This window comes from Vigna angularis, chromosome 6 (assembly GCF_016808095.1).
Source record: "Vigna angularis cultivar LongXiaoDou No.4 chromosome 6, ASM1680809v1, whole genome shotgun sequence".
NCBI lineage: Eukaryota > Viridiplantae > Streptophyta > Magnoliopsida > Fabales > Fabaceae > Vigna > Vigna angularis.
The window spans coordinates 20,362,361-20,385,813 of NC_068975.1; the positions used below are offsets into that span (position 1 = coordinate 20,362,361).

Sequence of the window (23,453 nt, forward strand, 5' to 3'; positions counted from 1 at the left end):
AACTAATTGTAGCATGTACAATGTACCTATAGAATATTAGGCGTAGCAAATATCTGAAGATTGCATAATTCATATTGAATCACATGTGTATTACATATTACATAGGAAGAACATACATAACAAGAAGAGTAACCTATGTCATGTAGTACATATATTGATCAATGTTGTTTATATGCATACTTAGTATCTATGCATACCTATATATCAATTTTCCTTATGATGATTTTGATCAATTTTTACATTGTAAAAGTTTTGAAAAATAATAACATATGACCAATTATTGACGACATAGCATGCCTCTCAAAACAATGTTGGGATTTTTCTAAGGGGATAATTTGAACGTATCCATGCCCTTTTAGATAATGATGCTCTTGTTTGTCATAGAACTAGGTAATTGTCTTAGCGTGTGTCTGAATATGTGTTCAGATCGTGTGAAAGTGAAAAAAATTGTCTTAAACAAACTATTTGCACCATTATTATTGCAGAAGATAGGAATCGTACCATGACTGTGATTGTAGTCTTCTAGTTGATTCCTGGTCCACAAGAGTTGAGAGCAATAGTGTGTAGTCGATATATACTCAGCTTCAGCGGTCGATAGTGCAATTGTTTTCTACTTCTTGCTCAGTCATGATGCTAGGTTTCTTCTAATGAAGTGGCAGCCTCCACTTGTACTTTTCCGTTCAACTTTATCTCCAACAAAATTAGCATCACAATATCCTTCAACGGGAAAACTCCTACTCCTTTCATAGCACAGACTTAGAAATGTGTTTAACAGCATTAAGATGGGTTTCTCTAGGATTTGACTGAAATCTTTTACAAAGACAGACACTAAACATAATGTCAGGTCTAGATGCGGTGAGTTACAAAAGTGAACCTATCATTTGACGATAAAGAGTATTGTCCACTTTTGTTGAGCTTTCATCTAGCCCTAGGCTAGTTGTTGGATGCATTGGAGTCTTCATCTCCTTGGCGTAATCCATTTTTAAACTTTTTGAGTAGTTCCTTGATATACTTGGTTTGGTGTATGTAGATCGCGTCGTCTTCTTGCTTTATTTGTAATCCAAGAAAGAATTTTAGCTCACTCATGATACTTATCTCAAACTTTTCTTGCATTATGATCGAGAAGCCTTGGCATAAATTTTCATCAGTAGCACCAAAGATAATGTCATCAACATATATTTGAATGACTATGAAGCTTTTGATTGACATTTTTCCTGAAGAGCATGGTGTCTACTTACCTCTCGTGAAACTATTATTTATAAGAAAGAGATTTAACTTTTCATACCAAGCTCTACGAGCTTGCTTTAATCCATATAAAGGATTGTGAAGTTTGAAGACGTGTGTAGGATTGGTTTGACATTCAAACCCTAGAGGTTGTTTGTAAGATCCTCGAAAATATTTGTAAGTTAAAAAAAAAAAGTGAATAGTAAAAAGTGAATAGTAAAAAAAAAATATTTTTGGAAGAATAAGTGTTCCACGTAGCTTTGAGATCAGAATTTATCAAATTGCAAATAAAAAATTATTTTTGTAATAGTAAAATGAATAAAAAAATGAATAGTTAAAATGAATAGTAAAAAATGAATAGTAAATTTTTTTGCTATAAATAGCCAAGAGGAGAGGCTGAAAATTTACACCAAAATTCTAGAGAAATTGTGAGAGAAGAGAGTTGGAGGAAATTCTAGTTGAAGAAGGGAAATTCTGGAAGTTTCCGGAGAACGGTTTGAGAAGAGGAAAATAAGTCTGGAATAGAGGTAAGGGGAGCTAACTTTGAGTATTTCCTTTTGTATTATCTTGAGTCTTGAATATGCTATATTTTGCTTTTCCTAATCTTATATCTTGAATATGGAGTATTTTGTTTCTGTATGATCTTAAATTTTAAATGAGAGTATGCTTTTGTGTTGATATCCAAGTGTGATAGTTGTAAAATGTGATGTTGATTATGTTATGCCACTTGTATGTTATTAGTTGTTTTTTTTATTGTATTTTGGAAGGATTAGAAATTGTCTAACCGGCTTTGCCAGATTCAATTTCTTATTTCCCCAAACATTCTATTGTTTTCTTTATTTATTTTTATTGTATTTTGGAAGGATTAGAAATTGTCTAACCGGCTCTGCCAGATTCAATTTCTTATTTCCCCAAACATTCTATTGTTTTCTTTATTTATTTTTATTGTATTTTGGAAGGATTAGAAGTTGTCTAACCGGCTCTACCAGATTCAATTTCTTGTTTCCCCAAACTTTCTATTGCTTTACTTATTTATTTTATTGCATTTTTGGAAGGATTAGAAGTTGTCTAACCGGCTCTGCCAGATTCAACTTCTTGTTTCCCCAAACTATTTATTGCTTTACTTATTTATTTTATTGCATTTTTGGAAGGATTAGAAGTTGTCTAACCGGCTCTGCCAGATTCAACTTCTTATTTCCCCAGACATGTATTGTTCTTGTTATTTAATTATATTGTATTTTTGGATGGATTAGAAGTTGTCTAACCGGCTCTGCCAGATTCAACTTCTTGTTTCCCCATGAATTTTTATATTAAGATTATTTTTATGATTGTCAAATATTGTATTCTTCTATGACCATTTATAGTAATATTTTATTATTATTAATTGTTTATAATTATCTTGTATGAATTCTATTATGAATGAGTTTCTTGACTGAAATTGATCTTGTTGGAAGGTCTGGAGTAAGGATTCTGTAATAACTTGTATATGAGTATTAAATAGATGTAGAGATACTATTTGAGGTTGTTGTAAGAGGAAGTAAAAATATTAAAATTTGGCATTTTAGATTTAGAGCATAAGAAAACAAGGTAGATAATTTAAATAAATAAATTGTTAATTATTGAAGACCTCCCTTTGTTGGTAGGATAGAGGAACCTTAAAAACCTGAGTTGGCACATCCCTGATCATAGAGCAGCCCTGGCCTGGTCCAGTCAGTTGTGACTAGTCATATGTGTTGGCGTCGAAGGTGAGTTTGATGCGTTCAGACATCTGGGTCCTCTCCGGTGACCAATTGGGGTAAAGAAAGATCTCTAATAGGATGAAAATAAAATAAAATAAGTCAATTGGAGATGCATAAAGTTATCATGGTAAAAAAAAACTTCATATATATTTTATTTATCGTTACATTAAGCTCAGACTTTAATACGTAGTTGCTAAGATATGATGAAATGTTTTGGCTGATCTATAAATCTTTGATTGGTGAAAATATGTTAAGTTATACTCGTTAGGGTAAAAAATGAGTTTATAATATGAAGTATGATATCTGGCAATATGTTTAATTTATTGACACCAAAATAGGTTATTATCAAATTATGATTAGAGAATGAACATGATTGAGTTATGTGGAGAAGATGTTATGAATTGTTGATTTGATGAAATGTTGGAGTAGATAAGAGGGTATGAAATGTTGATTTGATGAAATGTTGGAGTGGATATAAGAAATTATTGCTTATGAAATGATGTTTACTACGGGAAGTAGTATGTTTGGTTATACCATGAGAGCTTGGTATGAGCAAAGTAACACCTGAGGTTAATAAAAGCAGGCAGCAAGTGGTCTGACCATAAGGCTTTGACATAAATATGTGGTTCATAAGTTTTATAGAAGCAGGCACAGAGCGGTCTGACCATAAGGCTTCAGAGAGTAAGACATAATATAAAGGTGAGGCTTAAGGAAGCAGGCAGAGAGCGGTCTGACCATAAGGCTTCGTGAGTAAGCATGGTAAAAATTGTAAGGTTTATGAAATTGAGGAAGATGATTTTGATATTGATGAATTAATGACATCGGGGTAATGATATTTTAGTAATTGTAGAAATAAATGATTAAACTATTCTTATTACAAGTTTAATGATTGATTTGATATGGTTGGCTTACCCTTATTTGTTTGTGCTATGATCATATAACTCATGTTATATGTGATTAGATAATGTTGCAGATGCGGTTGAAAAAGCTTAGAGATGAGAGAGATGCGGGGAAAACCTTTCAGGGATTTTTGTAAAAAGAATAAATTTGTATTGGGAAAATTATGTTGTGTAAAATTTATAAGTTGAAATGTCAACGGTGAAGACTATATTGTTTAAAGTTTATAAGTTTGGTCTTGTACTTTGGAGTAATTGAAATAAATTTTGATTGTTTATATGAGATATCAAATTAATTTAGTCTCTACTATCAGTAATACCCTTTAAAATATTTGGGTGTTACATTGTTCCACGTACAATTCTTCCTTAATATCGTCGTTTAAGAATGCATTCTTGATGTCCATTTGACATAACTTAATTTTGTTGAACGCCATGAATGATAAGAGAATGCAAATGGCTTCCAACCTTGCTACAGGATCATAGGTTTCTATGTAATCGATTCCTTCTTGTTGAAAGTAGTCTTTCACAACTAGTCTTGCTTTGTTTCTGATGACATTTTTGTGTTCATCCAACTTTTTGCGATAAAACCATTTAGCTCTAACTACGTGCTTTCTATGGGGTAGCTCGATGAGTTCCCACACTTCATTTTTCTTGAATTGATCAGGTTCTTCTTTCATAGCTTCATCCAAGAACTCTCTTAAAGAGCCTGATTAACGTTTTAATGTCTCGATTTGGGAGATGAGAGAGGTGGTTGGTGGCTTGTGATACAATCTTGTCATTACGTGCTCATTCAGACTTTCAATAATTTTCTCAAAGGGATGATCCTTGGTGATCAAACAATGTAAGCTTTTTGACTCCTTTCTTTCTTCAATAGTATCATTGAGTGGCTCTTCATGTTGACTATCGACTTGATGGTTGGGTTTTTTCGATTTGTTTCCTTCCTTGGATGTGCAATCGTTTACCTATATTTTGGAGAAGGAGTCATCTAATTCTAACTTACTTTGGTCAGGCTTATTGTTAACTTTCACATGAATGACTTCTTCAACTTTAAAGGTTCTAGACTTGTAAACTGTAAATGCTCTTGAGGTTTCCGAGTAACAAAGCATGATTCCTTCATTACTACGAGAACCAAATTTACCTAAGCTATCCTTGGTGTTTAGAATAAAACATTGACAACCAAAAATAAGAAATATTTGGCTTTTTGTCCTCCCATAATTTATAAGGTGTTTTATTGAGGATCGACCTCATGTAAACTCTGATTTGAATATAGCATGTAGTGTTAACTGCTTGTGCCCAGAAGTGTTTAGGGGTATTAAAAGCATTTAACATGGTTCTGGCCATTTTTTGCAATGATCTATTTTTCCTCTCAACAACTCCATTTTGTTGTGGAGTTCTTGGAGTTGAGAAATTGTGTTTGATGCTAGAGTTTTCACAAAAGTGTTTGAAAAGCTCATTTTCAAATTCACCTACATGATCACTTCGGATAGACATAATTTTCAAATTCTTTTTAGTTTCTACCCTTTTACAGAGTTTGCAAAATGCATTGAAAACCTCATCCTTATGAGTTATAAACAAAACCTAAGTTCACTTAGAAAAATCATCTACACCTTTATTCCATAACGTTTATCACTCACAGACTCAGTTCTTGTAGGTCCAAACAAATCTATATGAAATTTCTCGGAAGAGGTCGTTTGGTCGAAACCATATTTTTACTTTTGAAAGATTCTTTGACCTGTTTTCTCTTCATGCAAGCACTATAAAAGACTGTGTTGTTGAATGATACATCTGGCAGTCCTCTTGCGAGATCATGGCGTTGCAACTTTGAGATTATTCTCACGCTTGTGTGTCTATAGTTATTATGCCATGTCGCTGCCTCATCTTTCATAGATATCAGACATGAGACACTTTGAGACTGCAATTCATCTAGATATATTTTATACAAGTTACGCTGTCTATTAACAGTAAATACTAAAGAGTTATTACTATCTAATACTCTAGATTGACCTTTTTCAAAATCAACATTATATTCGTTGTTACATAATTGACTTATGCTAAGCAGATTATGTTTAAGGCCATCTACTAACAGAACATTATAAATGGAAGGGAAAGGTTTGTACCTATCTTCCCAATTCCTATGATTTTTCCTTTTTGATTTCTTCCAAATGTGACTGAACCGCCTTTCTCGTCCCCTAGGCTTAGGAAGATACACTTTTCTCCCGTCATGTGACGTGAGCAACCATTGTCCAAGTACCATGACAAGGCTTTCTTTTTTGGTCATCAAACATATCTACAGGAGAAGTTATTTGACTCTTAGGTACCCATAACTAGTTGGGTCTTGACCTATTAGATACATGCATTTCATTCTTTTCAGAAGTCGATGCATCATTACTTGACTTAGTGGAACTACTATGGTTAGTTTTATATACATGTTTTGTATTGGGTTTTATGTAACCTAGATCTTGTTTGTTAGATGCATGCGTACTTTCTCTTAACAAACGATTTAACCTATCATTTTCCTCAAGAGTTCTTACTGAGAATTTTTGTGAGGGTATCATTTTCATGCCTAAGGGATTATATGATTTTAACATTTTTGGCTACTATTGTATTATCTACAAGTTTCCTACTTTGCAACCTAGTTTCTTCTTTTTCATGTTTTGTGACACCAACTCTGACATAAGATTACTAACGTTTTGTTGAAGTGTCTTAACATTATCCCTAGATGCATCTACTCTATCTTTTAAGTTATTTTTTTATGTTAGGAGTTCCATACGTTGATCACACAAATTTTTATATGTACAGGACAATTTAAATGAATACGATAGTAGTTCATAATATGAATTTTACTGAGTGTAGATTTGAAAAGTTTACCTCATCACTAGAATCATCTAAAGCACTCTCAGTATTTCCTACTACGAAGCATACTTTAGCATCCTCATCCTCGTCAGATGTGTCCAGATCTTTCCAGGTTCTCATAAACATCTTTTTCTTCTTGTATCTAGGCCTAAATGGCTTTTTCTTCATCTTTTCAAGCTCGGGACATTCTGATCTGAAATAACCAAATTTGGTGCACTCGTAATAGACAGTTGTATCTTCTGGTCGTTTATCTCTTGGATTGTTCTTGGAACCAGATCCAAGGTACCTAGCTTTGAACATTTTGCCTTTTCTTTTCCTCCATAATGTTTAGAGTTATCTAGTGATGAATAAAAGCTCTTCTTAGCCATTTTCGTCAATGGGGTCATGTTTGTCATTTGACTCCTCGGAGGATTCATCTATTCTGAGAGCTTTGGTGGGTGTCTTCTTGACAACTTTGAGCATGATGCTTTTCTCCTTCTTGATAGAGTCATCTTGAAGAAGCTCGAGCAAATGAAACCTTTAATATCCCTACCAACTCTTTTAGATTCATTATGTCTAGATTCTTCGACGTACATAGAGTTGTGACCTGAGGTCTCCATTGCTTGGGAAGACTTTGCAAGATTTTGTCAATATGATCGAAGTTGTAATATGACATTTCCAAGGATTTCAGCTCGTTGAGGATTGTTTGGAATCTACTGAACTTGCTATGAATGTTTTCATTTTCAAGCATAGGAAACAGTTCATATTGTCTTGTCAGTAAGCTCAACTTATTCCTTTTGACTTTGCTTGATCCTTCATACATGATGACCAAGGTCTCCCACATTTCTTTAGCTGCATGGTAAGCGTGAACCTTCCTATATTCTTCTTCAAAGAGAGTGCACATCAAGGAGTTTCGAGCTTTGAACTTTAACAGGCAGCGCTACTTCTACTCATCAATCCATTTGCCTTTTGAGATTGGCTCTCCCTCTTCATTTATAGAAACGTAGTTGTCGTTCTCCATAACATCCCCCATGTTGATATGACATGATTCAAAGAATGCGATCATTCTTTCCTCGAGTCATGCTAAGACCTAACTGTACGAGGTTAACTCTGATACCAATTGAAGTACTTGAAAAACTCTAGTAGGGGAGGGGGGGTTTGAATACTATTAATGGAAAATTTTCGCAACCCTCACTAGTGCAACGAAGGGAAACGACAACGGTTGTTTTGACAATATGCTTCGGTTTTCGAACCGAGGCATATACCGGCGAGGTAAAAAGGTGGGGGACTTTTGGCCTCGGTTCAAACCGAGGTAATATGTCAGGTTTCTGCTTCGGTTCAAGCAAGAACCGATGTCAAAGCCTTTTGTTTTTTTTAAATCACGTGCGCTCTAAACTGCCAACCCAAACCAAAAATACATCGTTGGGCTACTAGCCCAAAAGGTTCACTCCAAGTCTGTCAAAACAGAGTTGTTAACGCCGGCCACCTTGACACCCATGGCCACCACCACCGTTAGCGCGTCCCTCGCTACCACTCGCGCGAGCAAAGAACAACCCAAAATCAAATAACAAATGGGAAACCCCAAATTAAGAGACGAAACTCATATCCCAACCATCAATCTTAACCAAAATTACAAGATTAAAACACCATAACAAGAAAGACCCCAAATTCAATTTGAATGAAACCCTACATCTCAAATCGTAGAAGAAATCAGATCATTAGTTCATCATAACAAAAACCCCCAAAATTGAAGAATAACCTAAACCCTAAATCGCAAAATCAGCACCACCAAAATCAGAGTGTTGTTTTTGACGCTGCCGTCACTGGATACTCAGCCCTTCACTCTCGTAGTCGTCACCGGAGGTCATTCGCGACACGTTGCGGTCGTCTTCTCTCGTAGTCGTCACCGGTTGCACATAGGCTCGGATAGAACCGAACATGTGTTTGCTTCGAAGGAGGAAAGCTTCCGCGATCCCACCACCACGAGAACGCCCACTAAGACGCCGGAAAAGAAAACCCTCCCTACGACGCTTGAACCAGAACCAAAGAAAAAGAGGGAAAAGGAAAAGAAGAGAGTGGCGCTACCTCTACCTCCTCTTGCATCGCGAGGCAGAAAAAGAAAGAGGAAAGGAGAAGGTCTACCAGCACAACGAAGGACCATGAAAGTCCACCGCAAATCGCCATTGAAGGCGAGAACACGCCTGAGTCGCGCTTCCGCAATGCCGTCATTCTTGCTGTCGTGAGGTCATTGTCTCTCTTCGAGACACAGAACTTCTCGCCCCCAAGACTGGGTGGTCCGCGAGAAGAAAAAGAGGAAGAAGTTGGTTTCTCGCATTAACTGGAACAGAGAAGAGAATGGGGAAGAATTTTCTGATTAGGGTTCTTAGTCTGAACCCATTTAGAAAAAAAATCGAAATAAAAAAAACCTAATGTAGAGAACGTTGAAAAAAACCTACAAAAGGATATGGCTTCCGTTCCCTGCTGAACCGAGGCCTATTCTATTAAAAAAAATCAAAATTGATCTCAAATGACAATTTTGAAATTTTTTACAACTTTTTTGCCTCGGTTCCCCTTACAACCGAGTCCAAATCCCTGAGTCTTGTAGGGATTTTTGGCCTCGGTTCTGCAGACAACTGAGACCATATACCCTATATGTCATCGGTTCTTAAGCAACCGAGGCCTATACTATCAAGAAAATTTCAAAAATGTCACTGCGTCATATTATGCTTCGATTTCTGATGAACCGAGACATAACGGGCGCGACAATATCTCTTTTTTTACCAGTGCATTATGATATAGCACGTTATCGAGCTCTTGAAATTTTCCTTTAAATGACTGAAAGCTCAACTTAATAAATTTGTATAATAACAACTTTTAACGTGCTATTCAGAATGTAAATACTACAACGTTTTCTTAAGAACTTCCTTTCTGAAAAAAGATCTTTTAGCTTGGAAGAGTCTTATGTTTAGAAATAAAGCGTGACTATAGGCTTTCATAAAAGGATCGTTTAGGTAAGAGAAGAGATAATTGCACACCAGATTTTATACTAGTTCGCTCCAATTGCTATGTCCAGTCCGTAGAGGGTTCCACTATAATCTTCATATTACAAATGAGTATTAGCACCACTCCTAATACTCAATAATGCCATCGAGATTTCCTTTGAGTATTAGCATCATTCCTAGTATTCAGCAACCCTGCTGAAATTTCCTTTGAGTATTATAGTACTCAACAACCTTAGTCGAGATTTCCTTTGAGTATTCGCACCACTCATGGTACTCAGCAACCTTAGTCAAGATTTCCTTTGAGTTTTCGAACCACTCCTGGTACTTAGCAACCTTGCCAAGATTCCTCAACTCAAATAGAGTTCAGTTGTAAGTATTTTAATTTTCTTTAGAATTTCATTCAACGATTTCCTACAAGTAGTTCACACTATATCTCTCGTAGAGAGGATTTGATTACAATACAAAGCAGTCTAAAAACTCACAAGTGTTTTTCTCTTCTCTTACAATAATAAGCAATATGACAATAGAGCTTAAGAGTATCTCTTTCTTTTTTTCTCTTCTCTTCTTTTCCCTCTAGCTCAAATGTATTCTTTTTCTTGAGCTCTTTCTCTTTTTCTTTTCGGGATGAATATATCGTTGTAATTTTTCCTTTTCTATCCTCTTGATTTTATTCTTGAGAGATCTTCTATTTATAGGCTTCATGGATATTTGTCCATTAGACTAAGCTTGCAGCCTTGATACTCGTGCTTTCTCTTTCTTTGTTCACATCAACCTTTGGGTAAGTCAACTTGTCAGAGCCGAATTGCTTTTTCAGTCCTTTGCTTGATGTAGCTTGTACGATCTTTTTAGACTTTGCTTCAAGTGAAGAACACTATGTGAATATCTCCTTTGTCTCTAACGTCCACTTTTTGATATTTGATCTATAGCACTATGGATGCATGTATAATAGCTTATCTGTAAAATTAGAGTAAATTATGCATGCAGGAGATGCGTCTTTTCTTATCACTTTTGTTGTTTTTGAACGTTGAGCATTAATTTCATTGAATGTTTGCTCAAAACAACAAAGTGTTTTTTGATTTTCTACCATTAGGTAGCATTTTACAATTAAATTTTTTTTCTAAGGATACCAAGCGTAGATATATACTTCATCATAAGATGAGGTACTTGTTAAGCTCATGGTATCGTTTAATCAAGTAAACAATTCTTTATCTTTTGTCTCTTTTGAGACAGATAACGTATAGCTTGGTTAAGCTTTCTTTTATATTTTAATAATTATGTCTATTAACATGTTTTGTCAGAGACATTGTTTTGACTTATTTTGTTTTCGAGAGAAACTGAATTCCTATTCCAGGTAGGTTTAAACCCTCGGATCGTCCTCATATTTGTTGGGGAATCTTGGGGAATCTCAAGTGGGTCATCGTTTTTTCAACTGTCTCAATTCGGTCCATATACTTGTAAAATTGAGCCAATTAAGCCATGTCCGTTAAGTTTTCATTGACGGCGTTAAACTGTGATGACGTGATGCACACTTAAAATGCTGATGTAGCAGTGTTATATTACGTGGAAATTTTTTAGGTGAACAGTTTATGACATGGCTCAAAATTTAAATGGAAATGTTAGGGATTCAGAGTCTTCATCATCCTCCACCGTCTTCAACATCCTCCACCGTCTTCATCTTTCCTTTTGAGCATTTCAACATAAACTCCCTGTCCAAACCTGAAAAAACGCATAATCATCAAATCAAAGATGAAATAATTTATACATACTTGGGAATGAACTTGGGAATGGTTTCGTTGAGTTGGTTAGAGCTCATATCCATGTGAAGTAGGCTGGGGAGGGCCGAAATGGAATCGGGGATGGAACCGGAGAAGGAGTTGGAAGCGAGGGAGAGGTTTGTGAGGGAAATTAGGTCTCCGATGGAGGAAGGGATTTTACCGGCGAGGGTGTTGGAGGAGAGGTTGAGAAGTTAGAGGGAGTCGAGCATGGTGGTGGAGGGGGATGTTGCCTTTGAGGCGGTTGTTGAAGAAATCTATGAAAGTGAGGTTGGAGTGGAGTTGGCCGGGGAGGAAGGTTCCAAGGCTTCCAGTACTCTCTCCACATTACATTATTACCTTCTTAATTAGCCCTACCACCCCATGACAACTGTAGGATATTCAAGTCCTTCTTATCAATCAAATTTTCTTGTTTAGCATCCCTTTCATTGGGGACGTTTTCAAAGCCTTTGGTTCTTAGTGTGCCTCCCATCTTTAAGCTATGCAACTCTCTTAACCCACACCTTGGTTTTGAACCCGCAACAAAAATGCCTAGTGTTCTTAGATTCCTCAACTTGCTAATATTGGGTGGTGTTTCTACACATTCATCAATCATAACATGTCTTAAATCCTGTAATTGTGTCAAGGTTTTGGGCATCTCAAGAGAGGGGCAAGATTTCAGTTTCAATATTTGCAATTTCGGCATCTGACCAATTAAATGATCTAAGCTTCCTTAGAAACTAAAATGCAAACTCAAATATCTCAAATGTACTAAATCCTTGAATGGGGAAAATAGAGGAATAGATCTTAAGCATAATGCTCGGAGATAATGATTTGATGGCACTGCGCCACCAAAAACAAGAAAAGTACGTAGAGATTCAACTTTCTTGAAAGTAGACATCAACCCTCGCTTGAAAGCAGTACAATCAAAAGAGATGCCAGGATTAAACAAGCTTGAATAGGGAACTCTAGCTGACAATAGAGTATTACTTGAAGCTTCAATAACCACACATTCCTCACCCATAATAAATTGGGAAAGATCATGAAATAGATCATGCATCTTAAAAGTTGTGATCATACCAAATTCATCATACTTTGCTTCTTGAAAAAATGATCTATCGTATATCTTTTTCCACACTTTATTTTCAACCTCCTCCACTTCTACATTTCCTTCACATATAATAATCCATTAGCCATCCAGAGATGAATAAGTTCTTCCTTGCCTATTTCAAAATCTTTGGGGAAGATGTACAGTTTCCGACCTCTAGTCTCTCACGAGCATCGCCGGATCAATGCCGAATTGTCCTCCGAGACAACCGCTGAAGATGTTGCTGAAGGTAGCCGTGCCGAGAAGCCTCTTGCCCGTGAAGGTGTTGATGACGCCGGAATCCACCGTCGGCAACCTCATAGAGATGGTGCTGCCACAATACGTGAAGGAAAGTCGCCGCCCTATCTTACCGGCCAACACAACCTTCGATTTCGACCTCCATTATTCACGTTTAGTCTAGAAAGTAGGTATCAACAATCTCGAACAGAAAAAATTGCTTGCAATTTTCAAAATAATTTGATGTTTTATTTACGCTAATTGTTGAAATGATTTTTTAATGCTAGATCAGCTTTGAAAGTTTGTATAAACTATTTCATCTTTGATTTCATGATTATGCGTTTTTTCAGGTTTGGATAGGGAGTTTCTGTTAAAATGCTCAAAAGGAAAGATGAAGACGGTGAGGATGATGAAGACTCTGAATCCCTAACATTTCCAATTAAACTTTGAGCCATGTTATAAACTGTTCACCTAAAAAAAGTCCATGTAATATAACATTGTTACATCAGCATTTTAAGTATGCATCACGTCATCACAGTTTAACGCCATCTGTGAAAACTTAACGGATAGGGCTTAATTGGCTCAATTTTACAAGTATATGGACCGAATTGAGACAGTTGAAAAATCGATGACCCACTTGAGATTCTCCAAAAAATATGAGGACGATCCGAGGGTTTAAACCTTCCAGGTATTATAAACATTGAGCATTATAAAAAGCGTTAAACGTTATAGAGCTCCTAACAAAGCACCTAATTGTAGTGTTGTCAAAATGGGTTAGAACTCACGAGCCAACCTGGCCTACCACGAGTTTAGGCCTAGTTGGATTGAAAAAAAAATTGAAATTTTGATATGGGCCAATTTTGAGACCGACCCACTAAGAAACCGGTTCACCCGGGGTTGAACCCGTGATGAGCCGGGTTGGCTCGTCAACCCACCTAACTTTGTTTTTTGTGCTTGCTTTTGGATTATATTTGAAGTTTAAGATGATTTTGGATTGTATTATATTTCTTTTATTTTGAATTGTCTTTGAAATTTAACATGATTTTAGATTGAAATTTATTTAGATTTGAATTAGAAAAAAATTGTTAATTTTTTTTGGAATTGAAAATAAAACTTATAATTAAGTAAGTTAGTGAACCAACCCGCTTAACCCACCAAGCCGTGGTGAGCAGGCCGGGTTTAAATTTTTTTGGCTTGCTAATAAGTGAGCCAGGTTGGGTTTACTCACTAAGTGATCAATCTGTGGTGTGTCGGGTTGGGTTAGGCTGGGTGGCCCGTTTTGACAACACTACCTAATTGTCCTAGCATTTGAACAAAAAGACAAAGTATCTAAACATAAGTAAAAATAAGCATCTTTACAAGTTACTCAAAACAGGCTACCATTAAATGATTATACCAAGCATCAAGCCTAAGCACTTAAGTCGTCTAATGCATCAAATGCCTAAATCGTCTAATGGTTTGAATGCATGTATGTCCAAGTACTTTTTTTTTTGTTGTGTTGTACTCTCTCTTTTTGTGCAGATTATCAACTTATTCAAAAGCCTACTCAAAATCAGAAGAACATTTAGAGGATATTCAAAGAAAGCTTCATACATACCTTTTGCATGCCTCATTTGTACACAACACAGTTGCTCTGCAAGGAAGCAACACAACTTCTGACTCATCATAAATGTTACATACCTAGAAGAAAGTCAAAACTCTAACTCTCGAAGAAGGCTATATAAAGAAGAATAATATAAAGAAAAAGAAGAAGAATTGCGATCATTGAATCATTACGGTTCTAAGTTCAGAACGTCTAAAGCCTTCATTCTAGGAGAAAGAACTTTTACAAACTTTCAGAAGTTTATTGTATTATTCATATATCCTCTCTAACACTTTGTTCACTTGAATGGATTTGGAGATAATTTTGTTGTTGTTTATTAGAGAGAATTTGGAGGTGAGAGTGGATATGGAAGTAATTTTTTTTAATTTGTCACATTAATCAAATCCTACACTAATTCTCACAAACTTTATTTCAAAATCCACTCTCACTTACCTCTAAATCCACTCAAATAAACAACAAAAAAGTTACCTTCAAATCTTCTCAAATCCATTCAATCACTTTCCTCCAAATTCATTGAAGTGAACAAAGCCTAAGAGAGATGTCTCCTATCTTGTAAGATGTGTTATATTAGAAGTAAATTCAAACACTTGTATTATTTAACTGAGTGGAGTTAAACGTTTTAAACAATTTATCTAGTATGGATAGCTATCCAAAAATTATAACTAAGTAGACCCAACAAAACAATGCGGGATAATTATCAAAAAATGGGCAGGAATTTGGAACAATACTTAATCAACATAAAAAGAATTTTAATATAGATTTAATTAAAAAGCTTGAAATTTAACTAGACTTATGAATAATTATGATTTTACATTTTTGTATAATTTTGACCTTCTTACTTGTTTTAAAATAAATAGAATACAAAAAATAACTGAGAAAGGGTGGTAAGGTATTGTAGCAATCGAGTGGTGATTTCAACAATAGAGAGCAGAAGCAGCTATTCAATTCTCAACAACCGGAAGCACTCAGCACACAACAGATAAATCCACACATCAAATCGCAAATCCTAATTAATTCCATTTCCCCCTTTTCTCCCTCCAAGCAATCATTCGTAGTTGGAATTGGTGACCAAAATGCAGGGGTGGTTCTCGGCACCGAGCGGTGGTGAGGAGGAGGCGAAGCCCTCCTCGTCGTTGCTTGCCGATTGGAACTCCTATGCCTCTAATCAATCCTCCCAGGACAGCTCCAGTTTGGGTCTTTCCTTCGATCTCGAATCCGCCGTCAGGTCGGCCAATGACACCGTTTCCGGCACCTTCAGCGTGTAAGGAACCCCACTTCAATATCTTACCACGCCTCTTGTTTTGCTTTATCTGTTTGTATGCAAACGCAAATATGGTTTTAATTTTGTGTGTTGTGAGAATCGTGTAACAGCTTAGTGTTTGTAAGTGAAATTCCAGATCCGTATCTGAGAAGCTTGGGGTGGGAAATATTTGTCCCCAGTAATACAAAATCATGTTAACCTAAAACAATCACAATTATAGGTCGAATTAGGCTCAGTTTGGATAAACTTGTCTTTGGAAGCACTTGTAACTTATAGAGAAGAGATTAAGAAAGCATAACCGTTTGGGAATCTAATTTTTTTAACTCACTTAGGCTCTTTTTAGATGAACTTTTCTGTTGAAGCACTTGTAAGAGAAGAAAACGAGGAAGTAAAACAAGTTAGTAAAATGGATTTGGACTCTAAATTGAGTGATCCACTCTGAAGCGTAAAAGTAAGTAATTTGATTGTTGATGAGAAATCGACAGTGGATGTTATTGTACATTCATGCAAATCACGTTTGTCTTAAAGTATCAACGGCTGATTTTCTTTCTTATCTCCTCCACTCCCTAAAGCGAATTACTTGTTTTTGAGGAAGCGGATCCAATTAACTAAACTTGTCATTCGTAAGTTAAAATCAACTTGTGCTTTTAATTTTTAAAGAAGCTCTTTTATACAACTTCTTGAAAAGCTGAGGACTTAGGTGCAAAAGTTGTTTTTTCTTATGGAAGAAATTTGATTCATCTTACCTTTATACGTTCTTTTCTTGTTAGTGTTTTAGGGAGAAATTTATCCTAACAAAGTCTTAGTTTATAAGCATGAGAGACTTTGGTTTAGTCCTTGAAAAGAATCAATGTGACTGACATTGTGATTTCTGGGGACTAAGGTGGAATTTTTCTATTTTTAAGGATGGAGAGTGCCATGCCAGTAGCCATTGGTAAAATTCGTTTAAACCTGAAGATATTGTCAAAATAACTTTAGCTTGGATTTTGTTCCCTTTATTATTATAGTTGTTGTTGTTGTATTGTAGGTTTTGATTGGTTGTACTTCTAATTATTGTGCTTATTTAAGTATAACGTTAATTATTCAATAGATAAATCACCGGGTTTAGAAAAAAATCATTTTTAGGATGTTGATTTAATTGGAGTCATGTACACTGTTGATTCAGAAGGAAGTTTGACACACAAACTAGATTTGTGCTAGGCTAACAGAACCCTCAGTGAGGGATAAGATAGATGTTGCTTGGTGTTATTAAGCTGCTTAAGGGCAGGACTACACCAAGATGGAAAGCCTTATTACTTGGGATTAACTCTATTGCTTGCAAGGTTTTGGATCAAGGAAGTGCCTAAGGTGTTTCATACCATGAAAAGTGTTCATCATACACATGGATAAATCTGTTTTGGTAACCATGTCCTGTAGACCAGGTGGATAGAGTGGACTAGAGACTTGTTTCGCAGGTCCCAACTTTTACTTTGACTCAAAACTCAGAAGTGGCCATCTATGTCTTTGATGCCACTGGAAACTTGAGCCTCCCAAAACCCATCTGTTAACTATAGTAAAGAGGGAGACATTGAACTAAAATCATGTGTTTCTGAGACAATACAAATGCTTTATTTATATAGAGAAAAAGAAACCAATACAATAAATATAGGAGATTTGATATCCTCTAATGGTAAAGATATGGTACAGGAATAAATAAAAATATTCCTAAATACATTTATAATCTAGATATTCTTGGTTATATATGATATGCTCATTATTTCTATAACTCTACCCTTCAAGGTGGACCATGTAAGTCTAATGTGCCTAGTTTCTTGCAAATATAATCAATCATTGGTCCTCTTAGAAACTTGGTGAATACATTTATTAACTGTTCACTATAGTTGGCAAATCTAGTGGTGAATACATTTAGTAACTGTTTATTATAGTTGACATTTAGTAACATTTAATAACTTTTCTCTTATGAAATGAAAATTCACCTCAATATGTATGGTCCTCATAAAGCACAGGATTGGAGGCTACATGCAATATTTCCCGATTGTCACATATAAGGTGCCTTTGGGAAGTTTCTTAAAAAGTTTAAGCTCTTTGAGGTGGTGTTTTAGCCATAGTTCACAAGTGATTAATGCCATTATCCTCTATTATGATTGTTCACTTCATCTTGTGACAACATTTTGCATCTTACTTTTCGCAACATTAAATTACCTCACCCAAGAACACATTAAAAGAAGAGATTTGACATCCTTTAATAATAAAGATATGATATGGGAATAAATAAAAATATTCCCAATAATACATATATAATCTAGATATTTTTAACTATATAGGATGTGCTCCTTATTTTCGTATTATAATGTATCAAATGTTTCATAGTTTTCTCTTCCATTAACATGTTATATAGGGCTATCCAAGATGCAGCCCTAATCCATATATACCTTGTGGATTTCTTCTTTTAGGGCCATGTCTCATTCCCAGTTTCTCGCCAATCCCCCACCCCCATTGTTGTGTTCTCATTCTAGCATGTTCATACCTAATTTCCAGCTGCCACCACAACCATTGCTCCACGATTGTCATTTGATCCCCCATGTATAGCCACCCCAACATGCCTTTATTCCCGTCACATTGGTTAGTTTCCCACTGGATCTACCTCCACTGGAATGTCATGCACTCTCAGGAGGTGGTGACTGACGTTGCAAAATCTCCTTCACATTTTGTATTCATCTTATTGTCCTCTACTTAGATCTGTGGTGCTCTCTTCCATTCGACCTCTCCTTCAATTGTCCCTTTGAAAGGTTCCTTTTAGTTTTTTGTTTTGGTACCCATTGTGAGCTTGGGCTAGACCTGCACCATCAGATGGTTCCAAAAACATTTTGAGTCAAAGTTTCCTACTCTCAATCTATTGTGTGTACTCCTCTTCACTTAAAGTTGGTTAGGAGGGGAGCAAAGCAACTATGATACATAAGCTTTGCTTATCAAATGACGCACTGTCCAGGAATCCTATTATTGGGTTTGTCAGCTCTAATGAGAAGCTCACAGACATTCTAACTAAATCCCTAAGAGGACCTAAGATTCAGTTTATATACTCTAAGTTTGGTACATATGATCTATATACTCCAACTTGAGGGAAAGTGTTGAAATGTAATCTTATTTTAATAACATTTTCTGTGTACCCAGCTTTAGGGTTAGGGTTTTAAGCAAGTGTATTGCGTCTTTTTGTATCCTATATATTTGCATCAATAAGAAGCACGACAGTGCAAGTAAATATGCTGTGTTTCTATCCATTCTATTTGTTCAAGTGTAGATAAAGGTGATACTCTGCTAAAGTAGTCCATCAAACATTTCATACTACTTAGTGAGACTTAGACACTCCATAATATCCAAGACGCCATTAGATCAAATTTAAATGCTAATATGGTTAGTTTCCTTATTGATATTGATAGGATATAATGTGTATGATAGGAGGAAACAGATTATGAAGTAGTTGTTAGTTAGGTTGTTAGGGATAGTGAGGTTTCCTTTATATAGTTGGGGGGTCCTGGTATGCTAGGGACTTTTGTATAATTTTGTAGATTGAGTTTTTGCTCTTTGTGAAGGGGAAACCCTTGGAGGAGAGAGTGCTCTCCTATTTTTTTGTGTTCTTTTCAGTCTATATAATAAAGAATATTACTCTTCCTCTTTTCATTTCTGGGTTTGTAACAGATATAGAGATCCATTGTTGGATATTGTGTATTTATTGGAGTTAATTTGGTATGTTGGGAAAGTAAAACATAATGGTGTCATGTTAAGTGTTGGAGTAGATATGAAGTGATAGCATAGCTTTGGCTACTTGTGAATTCATTTGGTTCATTGTACATACTAGATGAGTCAGTTGTTTTTATTGGTGAAAAGAAGCTCATCACAGTGCTTGTTCCTTGACCAGTTTAGTTAGCAGCTGTTTGCTCATTCATCTTGTAGAGCTGTCAAAGTTTGCTTGGCATCGCCATTATATTTCTTCTTCACCACCTTATATCCTTTGTCATTGCTTTTAGCAGGTTTTGGTGGAGTTGATTTAAGATGAGTATTAGAGGTTAGTTAATTGAAGCCCCTATACATAAAGGTTCAAGCAATCACTTTGTACTCACTCTCATCATCAATATTATCCCATTTCACTTTATTACACTTTTGTTCAAATTCTCTCTTCTCTGTTTGAAACCATGTTTACTAACAATGAGAAAGTGAGGAGTTCGCCGCAAGAGGTAGAACATGAATGGATTGAAGACTTGGACAAATAATGGAAGGCCATCATAGCTTGGTTACTCAAAGTTAACCATTTAATGTCTATTATATCAAAATCATTTTTTTATTGATTTTTTGCAGTGTGCCATTGTTTGTTAAAGACATTTTTTGTAAACAGTTTGAGGATCCCTTCAAAGCCAATTTTTTGAGGGAAGAGAATCAAAACATTTAAGTACTCCACTGAGCATTTCATACTTCTTGATGTTGGGCTTAGGTACTCCATGATGCCCAAATCGGAATCATACTCTGCTCTATAACACTTAGTCTGTTTGTCTAGTACCTCTGCATGAGTAGCCTTTTCCTAAATATTGACAACCCACTCTTATTTAATTTGATTTGCCTTTGTGTGTGTATACGTGTCTCCCAGTGTCCTATATTTTAGACATTGGCGTTTGAGATTTGTAGTCTTGTAATGTTGGATATGATACTTAAGCATTTCATAGTATCCAAGTCCCCATCAGTATGTTGATTCCCATCAGTTGGGAATAAAGTTTGTATGTAACTGTTTTTTCCCTTTACACGCCACTTTCACGAAAGGATTTCTAACAAAATGTAGTTGTTAACATATTATTTATTTTTTAAATACTAAGGAATGTCATTCCCATCATTATGTTCCTGGGATCTTATTCCCAAAAGTAAAATTTGATAACCTGAAACACAATTCCTGTGTTTTCCTAATATCAATGTGATCATCTAAGTGTACACATGATATTTCTCTTCTCTCTCGTGTCAAAAACTTCACTTTAAGGTCATATTAATTTATAAGGCTGAGTCTTGGTGTCAGGAACTTTTGTGAATTAATGTTACAACTGAACACAGGTTTCTGATGCAATTGTCTATGGAATAACTGGCTATTTTGTCTTCCTTATATGTATGTGATAAGGTGGTGGAGTCGGAAATAGCTTTTGTTATACAAGAGCTCTAGGGCCTAAACTTGGCCCGTTTAGAACTTATAAGCTTAGGTTAGCCTGAAAACTTAAAAACGTACGTTGTGGTAAGACTTTTTTAATAGGTAAATAGCCTAATTCTAAATAGGTTAATGGGCCTAAATTTATACCTGATGTAGTTTGGTGAACTTTACCCTTTAAACATGTCAAGTTATAACTTCAAAAAATTTCTGTAAAGATTTAATAGCATAGTATTTATGATTTAAGGATGTCAGCGAGTTAGGCCTTACAGCTTTTTAACTAAATAGATTTTTTGTGAAAGCCTAATCTGGAAAAACTTGTGGTAAGTTAGCCTTTATGGTTTAGGCTTGACTCGGTTTAGAGTATAAAATGCCGCAGAAAGAACATATATTCTCCTAATTTGTCTTAAATGTATTTTCTACATCTTGGCAAAAGAACATGCTGGTAAGAAATTCTTTTGTAACAAATAATAATGATTTTTTTCTTATTATTTAGGGTTTCTAAAGGCGTGAGAGATCTACCTGGCAATTTTCAGTCTGCTACTAGTAATGTGCCTTCTGGCAAAGCACTTGTATATTTTGGTTTGCTTCTGGCAAGTGGAGTCTTCTTTGTTTTCATAGCATTTACATTATTCCTGCCCGTCATGGTGGTTATGCCCCAAAAGTTTGCTATATGCTTTACACTTGGCTGTGGATTTATTATTGGATCATTCTTTGCTCTCAAGGGTCCAAAAAATCAGCTTACTCACATGATGTCAAGGGAGGTAACTTGCTAGAATTTCATTTCCTATTGCCTGCATTATGATAAGAAAACTTGACCTGCTGTTATGTTGCTTCAATGAATTTGTTTGGTCTCTTTGATTCCCGCTTTGCTGCTTCTTCCTTACAGTCCCTGTTATAATTGTTTTTCAGAGGCTCCCTTTCACATTGGCTTTTCTAGGCAGTATGATTGGTACCATATATGTATCAATGGTGCTTCATAGCTACATCCTCTCTGTGGTATTCTCTGTAGTGCAGGTATCACCTTCACGTATCCTTAAAAATGCTTCCTTGTAGCTTAGCCATGCCCATTCCCCAAGGCCCTTGTGTTATTGTTTTGATTTGCTATTGATCTAAGGTATTATGCTAAAGGTTTTTTGACTTCTATTTTATTGAATTTATTATAACAATTAGGAACGCTTCTTTCAATCTAGCAAAACCGATATAAATTTAGGAACTGCTATTTACACTCTTGATAGTGTGCTTTATGTGATGTGTGAGTTGCTGGTGTGTGGAGATAGGTCATCTGTACAGATTTTTTTTTTATTCTTCTGTCATGTTTCTTTATAACTGTATATGTCTTTACATTAAAAATGAAATTTTGACTTTACTTGCAGGTTCTCTCACTTGGCTATTATTCTATTTCATACTTTCCTGGTGGATCTGCTGGAATGAAGTTTCTAACTTCTGCTCTTACTTCTTCAATAATGAAATGTTTTGGGCGGTGACCAATTTTTTGGTTGACAGTTGAGTTGAGTTCGGACCAGTGTCTATAGAGTAGTTGACTTGTAAATTTATCTATCTGCTGAAGAGGCCTAAGAATATTACTGGATTGAAGCATCATCTAACAATTTCCTAGGGTTCAACGTTTATTGCCACTGCCCTATCTGAATGGGAAAAAAAAAACTGATTTGCCTCTTCGCCTCATGTTTGTGAAAAACAAAATAACACTGTCTGATTGATGAAGTTAATTCTACCTGTGTTGCTCCCTTTTACAGTTGGAATTTGAAATAATCTTTGTTTGTTTGCGAATTTCATTTTTTGACTGGGAATTGATTTCCCCCTTTCGATTTTGTCACCTTATGTCAAGAAGATGCAGACGTCACCCTTTTGGCGTGGAGGTAGATTAACCCAGTGGCATCAATACTCCACCTAAATCTTAAAAAGACTTGGATGGGTATCACTTGAACTACAAACTCCCTAACCCATTATTAACTTCAGTGGTAATGCAAAGTCTTGAATCGCAATCGGCAATATCTGATTTTCATACTAAAAGCTAAACCTAACGAGAGAGACCAATCAAGGGCTCCAGGTATATGTGTGTGTGTGTGTATATATATATATATATATATATATATATATATATATATATATATATATGCATGTATGTATTAAAATTCAATGCCTCTGCAACTGATGCAGAGTGCCATATCAATTCATGGACTTGTCCGATATATACAAATTGTAGCTATTGGATGAGGAACAAAAATGATGGTTGACAGAACCAGAAGGGAAGACATCAAAGGCTTTTTCTTTCTTTCAGGACCTCATAGTTTCTTCTTATCCTTCCACAAATGTAGAAAGGGTCTAAATTATCTGAGATCGATAATATTCTGAATTATACAAGTTAAAATACGTTTTCAAACTGTGGAAGTATAAAATTTCACTCATGAATAATTTAGATTTTTCAATACTAGATAGAGCTGCATGGAGAATTGATGAGGGTGGTGGATGTTGGTTGGATTGTTTGTAGCAGCAGTGGTTAAAGTGGAATGATGAAATGGAATCTGACAGATTTGGTGAGCCTGCCAAAACAATACGCAGAAATTTGGTTGAAACTGCAACCATCCGGCCCTTCCCCCCCTCACTCGTTTTGGTCCCCT

General features: G+C 35.7%; 1 protein-coding gene across 1 annotated transcript; it reads left to right on the forward strand.

The window, feature by feature from the left end:
* The first annotated feature begins 15,252 nt into the window (after nt 1-15,252).
* LOC108321915 (protein transport protein SFT2) lies at nt 15,253-22,595 on the forward strand. The gene is made up of 4 exons (XM_017553829.2): nt 15,253-15,632; nt 21,308-21,575; nt 21,724-21,828; nt 22,188-22,595. The coding sequence occupies exons 1-4, from the start codon at nt 15,445-15,447 to the stop codon at nt 22,296-22,298; spliced, it is 672 nt and encodes a 223-aa protein (XP_017409318.1). The 5' UTR covers nt 15,253-15,444; the 3' UTR covers nt 22,299-22,595.
* The last annotated feature ends 858 nt before the right edge of the window (nt 22,596-23,453 follow it).

Bases quoted from the DNA above. Each gene is read 5' to 3' on its own strand.
- LOC108321915 (XM_017553829.2), top strand. From the start codon at position 15,445: ATGCAGGGGTGGTTCTCGGCACCGAGCGGTGGTGAGGAGGAGGCGAAG. The intron at 15,633-21,307 runs GTAAGGAACCCC...CTTATTATTTAG, and splicing joins GTTTCCGGCACCTTCAGCGT to GGTTTCTAAAGGCGTGAGAG. The intron at 21,576-21,723 runs GTAACTTGCTAG...ATTGTTTTTCAG, and splicing joins CTCACATGATGTCAAGGGAG to AGGCTCCCTTTCACATTGGC.